Raw genomic sequence first — 6575 nt, 5'->3', positions numbered from 1 at the left:
TTTAACTTTATACACAAGTGCCAAAATACTATAAGTATTTTGAGTCAAGTCGTAACACCCTCCATAAAAAGAAAAAAAGAGGCCAACTTTGTAATTACTTTTGAAGTAATGCAAGCAAAAAAAGTTACAAAGAGAAAATTAGTTTTATCATTTTTAAAGCAAACTTTAAAATTTAATATTTGTATATTAAAACTGACAAAGTCTAACAGAAGCTTTTTTTAAAAAAAAAAATTTGATTGATGAAATTATAAGTTGATAAATTTGAAGGTGATGCACTTTTTGTTTCTTTGTATATTTCAATACCTAATGTATGACTAATAAAATTTTACTTCTTTTGTAAGGCACCATATTTACTTAAAAGTAATACTTGTCTGATGCTGTTGGAAAATTTCCTTAATAACAGTTTCAAAGGAATATTTGGGATCTAAGACTTAATCTTGACGAGTATTTTTAATCCATTATGATTAGATTTTGAAACAAATTTTCACATTTCTTGATATTGAACAGAATTAATTAAATGGAATGGGATGAAGTATTATGAATTCTTGGTAACTTAATTATACTTGTCATGAGACTAATGTCTTATAACAAGTATAATTGATTATAGTCATGCTTCACCAACTTGGAAAAGGCATTCACACCATCACAGTTGTAGTTCTAGGTAGAGATGAATTGTCAAAACTATTCTAAACTAATATGTCAAGGCATGGCCTGGTGATTAAGGTGCTCGACTCGCAATGTGAGGGTCGCGGGTACTTGAATCCCAGTCACCAAATGTGCTCGCTCTCTTAGCTGTGGGAGTGTCATATTGTGACGGTCAATTCCACTGTTCGTTGGTAAAAAGAGTGGCCCAAAAGTTGTCGGTGGGTGGTGTTGACTATCTACCTTCCCTCTAGTCTATCATTGCTAAATTAGGGACAAATAGCCCTTGTGTAGCTTTGCGTGAAATTCCAAACAAACCAAGCTTAAATGTTTATTCCATAGTTTGTTAACAACTCTACTTATTGTTGTAGTTGTATATAACAATTATGTCTATATTTTCCAGGTTATTAACTTATCTGTGGTAAATATTTTAATAGTGTTCTATTTATAACCAGTTAAATGAAAAGCTTCACATTATTATTTACATCAGATGTTTATCAGTCCTTATTTATAGCTGTGTCTTGTGTGTTTTTCAAGTTTTTAAGGGTATCGTTTAGTTTAGGCTTAAGATTTAAATGTATACAATTTACACAATGAATTAGTTATAAATCTAGTTAAAATATTTACATGTGTACATGTATATACAAATATAAATTCTTTGAGATTTTGAACAAGCCTTTTGTTGGTAACTAATAAGAATTAATTGAATAGACAGGTAATTTTATAAGCACATTTAATGTCATTAGGGTTTTGCCCCATATACTAAAATAATTTACAGTAAAACTTTTTTTGAGAAATGTAACTTTAGTAAAGTTCTTGTGAGAATGTATTTTTGAAGTTAAGAAGAATTGTCAGGACTAACTTGTGAATCCTATAATAATTCATAAGATGAAATTATGATTAATTGCCATAGTTTTTTGGAATTTGATTTCATTGTGTACTTGAAAAGCATTAAAGGACGATAAAAAAAATCATTATGTTGGGTTAGTTGAGTCTGTTTTGTAATCTTAGATGTTTGAGGCAAAAAAGTTTTTAAGTTTGTGATTTTTTGACAAATGATATATATATATATATATACATAGTGAAAACTTAAATTATAAAAATGCCTTATAAATTTGTGAGTTGATTTCAATTTTACTAAACTTTCATTTTTTGGAAGAGGATTAATGTGCAAAATTTTAAAGAAATAAGAAAAAAAACAGATAACTATTTGTTCATATTTGTTTTTTTTCAGACTTGAAGACATACTCTTGTAGCAAATGTAGAAAAACATTTTCAAGGTGGCTACTTCTTATGCAGCATAAAGAAAGTCATGAAGATACTGTAATCGGAAAGAAGCACAAATGTCAACTGTGTAGTTACTCTTCTGACAGATCCAGTAGTGTTAACAGACATATGGTAATACACACAGGAGAACGTAGATACAGTTGCGACACCTGTGGGAAGAGATTCACACAGAAAGAAAGCTTAAGACAACATCAGCGAACACACACTAAAGACAAACCATTTAGCTGTGACATATGTGGAAAAAAGTTCAAGCAGAAAGGAAGCATAAAAAAGCATCAGCTGATCCACACTGGAGACATACATTATATAAGACGATTTAGATGTGATGTTTGTGGAAAAAAATTCACACAAGATTACCTAAGAAAACATCAGATGGCACATGCTGGAGAAAAACCATTTAGTTGTGATGTATGTGGGAAAAGCTTTACTTATGTAGTGAGTTTAAAAAGACATTCATTAATCCATACTGGAGAAAAAGAACTTGGTTGTAATATCTGTGGGAGAATGTTTTCATTAAATGCAGGCTTAAAGCAACATCAACTTATTCATACTGGACATAAGCCATATGTTTGTGACACTTGTGGTAAAAGGTTTACACGTAGTCACCACTTAAAAAGACATCAATTTGTTCACACTGGAGAGAGACCATTCAAATGTGATATATGTGGGAAAAGATTTTCACTAGATTCAAACTTAAGACAACATCAATTGATCCACACTGGACAGAAACCATTCGGTTGTGACATTTGTGGTGAAAGGTTTAGGATAAGTGGATATTTGAAAAGGCATCAGTTAGTCCATACTGGAGAAAGACCCTTCAGCTGTGATATGTGTGGCAAGAGGTTTAAAGAAAGTTCAACACTGAGAAAGCATAGCTTCCGTCACTCTGAAAATATATTACTTAGTTGTGTCATCTGTAAGAAAAGCTTTACTAAAACAGAAGAATTGAGCAAACATTGTGCAATACACCTAAAACCTTCACCTGAAACAGCGAATACATAAGAAAACAAAATCTTAGTGCATTTTAACGTGTAACGAGATTAAATTTAATATAATAATAACAGGTTCATCTCATTTATTTATTTATAGTGTATAATCCTCATAGGTTGGACAGTTCAACTATAAAAAGTGTTTGTAAATATTATTTTTATTTATACATAGGAAAAGAAAACCTTAGTGCATTTTAACGTGTAATGAGATTAAATTTAATATAATAATAACAGGTTCATTTCATTTATTACTTTATCGTGCATAATCCTCATAGGTTGGATAGTTCATCTATAAAAAGTGTTTGTAAATATTATTTTTATTTATGAGCAGTTTTGTGTTTAATTTATAATTGTATTCAGTTTTGCAAGATTCACCACAAAAAAATAATAAATTAAGACTCAGTTCACATGAACAAATAGAATAAATTAAGACTCAGTTCACACGAACAAATAGAATATTTAACACTGTACATAATCAATTATGATTTTCTCAAAAATAAAGGGGGATAAGTGCAATATAATGGTACACGTTGGCCAGAAAGATATCTTAACTTTCTAATTCTCAATGGAGAATCCTTTTCCCTAGCAAGGTTGAGATTAAAAAAAAAGACTGAATTTAGGTGTAGCAGTATACAAACACTCTTCATCTCTTGATAGTATAATATATCTTGCTAGTCAGAACTATATATTTATTTTTTTAAATTATACATGGATTTTTCACTACGTTAAAATACTTCTATTTGCGAAATTTCTGGAAGCTCCAGTAAGAGGGCCAAAATCTAGACAAGAAAAGTATTTTAACGTAGGTAAAATTCCATATATAATTCTACATATTAATTTACCTATGTTATATATTTTTTGTTAAATGTTTGTGTGATTTTCTTATTATTATATAAGATTTTAAATCTGTCTCGAAAGACATTGGTTACTGTTAATCATGAGTTTTGAAAAATGAATGCAAAGATGATGGAAAATTCATGAAAAATAAGCAGATTACTATCATCAAAAGTAATTTTTGGGCAATTGTTCTATTTAAAGCCCCTTGTACTGATAGGCTTAAACATGACTTTAAAAGGGGGAGTTGCTCAAAATGTTGCCTAATAAAAGTCTGTTTAAGGTTAGACTACTTGTACCGAAAACAAATGCTTAATCCAGTCACAAATTAAATACTTGTGATAGCATTAGCTGTTATTTCTGATTAAGACTAACAGATATAAATAGGTAATTAACGCAGAGTAATATTCAATAAACTATTAACTATGCAATTAAGACATTTGATAGTTTATTTTCAGCACCAGTCATACATAAGGTTTTAAGAGTTAGATATGGCTTTTTTTTAAACTCTAAAATACAGATTTTGGTCTTGAAGTAAAATCTAGTGTGATTGTTATAGCTTCAAGACCAAAATCGTTATTTAATGCTTCAATTGTATACTGTAAAGCTTTCTATATGCATATATTTCATCGAAGCACTGTTGTATTGTTATTCAAGCAGATTATGCTCCAATCATCCCTCTTAGTGAAAGAATGTCATAGTTTTTGTGGGTTATTGAAATTTTTGATTTAGCTATTAATGTTTGGCAAATCTAAAACTGTTATAACTTTTCATCACAGAATTTGTGAACATATTCCAGGTTAAAATAATATAAATTCCTAAACTTCCTGTTGTTGTTTTGTTTTAACCCTTTTTTTAAATTCTTATCTTCAAAGCCCTTGATGTGAATTAATTTCAAACAGATAAAGTTGACATCGGAGGATATTTTTCGACACTCCATCCTCTTAATTTTTATGAAAAAAAAATCAAGTAGCTTAGTATATATATATATGCATGCATTACAATTAGGATACTGTATTGTGTGAATTTTATCAGTAAATTGATTAGAATAGTTAACAAAATAATAAACTTGATGACTGTACATTACAAAAACATTCTGAAATGATTTCTAAAATTGAGAAGATGGTAACATTATCAGAACTGACTTTGACTACTGTGATGATTTCAGTTCTCTTCATTATGTTGTTAGCTGTAGAAATGTATAAAAAAGTGTTATAATGGTAATTTATAATAAGAAAAAGAATACTGATGCAGAAAATTAGCAGTAAATGTGAACATGAAGGTAACAAATGCATAGCATCAACCTTCTTCAGTTGAGTTTCTTGTTTGGTGTAAATGTTAGCAAGATTCTACCAAGTAAATAAAAAGGTTTATGTAATTATTGTTGTTTTAAATAAAGTGTCTGTACTTTAGAAAGTAAATTAAAGTCCACTAATTATTTGATGATTTTTAAACGTTCACACAATAAAATTAGCACTTCCTAAGGCATATTGAGACTGCACTAAATACAGCATTCAGAAGCCAATGTCATTAATGAAATTACTTTGTAGTGCACATGATTAAAATGAACTGTATAAAAGGTTAATTTTGGGCAGAATTTCATTGAAGTTAAAACCTTGTTTAATTCAAAACAGAATATACAGATGTGTCTGTATATATATATATATATCATTTTCTATAACTATGAAGATTAAGTTACTGATGTACAATAAAATATAATGGTGTCATTTTCTGATTCAAATCTCAGTTGTAACTGAACTTTGAACTAGCATTTTATAATCACGTTTTTAAAACTATTTGTAAGCACTTTTACTCAAAATATTTGATTCTGGCTGTAAATAAAATCATACCCTAGAATAACCGACTTATTATTATTTGTAAAGAATTGTACAGTAATTCACACTTTTACTCAAAATATTTGATTCTGGCTGTAAATAAAATCATACCCTAGAATAACCGACTTATTATTATTTGTAAAGAATTGTACTGTAATTCACACTTTTACTCAAAATATTTGATTCTGGCTGTAAATAAAATCATACCCTAGAATAACCGACTTATTATTATTTGTAAAGAATTGTACAGTAATTCACACTTTTACTCAAAATATTTGATTCTGGCTGTAAATAAAATCATACCCTAGAATTACCGACTTATTATTATTTGTAAAGAATTGTACTGTAATTCACACTTTTACTCAAAATATTTGATTCTGGCTGTAAATAAAATCATACCCTAGAATTACCGACTTATTATTATTTGTAAAGAATTGTACTGTAATTCATACTGATTTTGACTTGTTGTGTAACTGCAAATTGAGTACTCTCGTTTACTCAACATTTAACCAATTTTGACATGAAAATATTTGAAGCATCATTCTTTTATCAGGCAGGCAATAACACTGTCTATGTAGGGATGGCTCGGATTGTTCATCGAAATGGTATTTTAAATATATCCTCAATAGGTCATCAGAACTTTACAATACTATGCAGTCTTTCCTTTTAATAATATCTATGTAATGACTGAGTCACAAGTTCTGGGAATGCCTGTAAATATTATAGCAAAAAGTTTGAATTTCTTGTTCTTTCTTCAGCTTCTTTTTTTATTACATGATAACTCAAAAACACAAGCAATGGTGTCAACCAATTTCACTGAGGTGACATAGTTTTAATCAGAGTATCCCCTTTTATAAGCATTATTAATAACTAGTAGTATTTTTTAAAAAAGCATAATTTTAAGAGTAAACAATGTTATCATTACCCCTTGAAGTTAGCTTTCTTACAGAATTTTGGTGTTCCTTTAAATAAGCTTAAGTACAGGGTG

General features: G+C 29.1%; 1 protein-coding gene across 2 annotated transcripts in view; it reads left to right on the top strand.

Moving 5' to 3' along the window:
- The window catches only part of LOC106468275 (zinc finger protein 501-like), a 12855-nt gene extending 7105 nt beyond the window's left edge, over positions 1 to 5750 (top strand). For both annotated transcript variants that reach the window (XM_013928694.2, XM_022396613.1), the window contains exon 6: positions 1877 to 5750. In XM_013928694.2, the coding sequence (XP_013784148.1) occupies positions 1877 to 2931 (1055 nt within the window). In that variant the 3' untranslated portion in view covers positions 2932 to 5750. The remainder of the gene's footprint in view (positions 1 to 1876) is intronic.
- The last annotated feature ends 825 nt before the right edge of the window (positions 5751 to 6575 follow it).

The sequence above is a fragment of the Limulus polyphemus genome, unplaced genomic scaffold, assembly GCF_000517525.1.
Source record: "Limulus polyphemus unplaced genomic scaffold, Limulus_polyphemus-2.1.2 Scaffold2945, whole genome shotgun sequence".
Lineage (NCBI taxonomy): Eukaryota > Metazoa > Arthropoda > Merostomata > Xiphosura > Limulidae > Limulus > Limulus polyphemus.
This window is presented reverse-complemented; position numbering and strand designations above follow the sequence as displayed.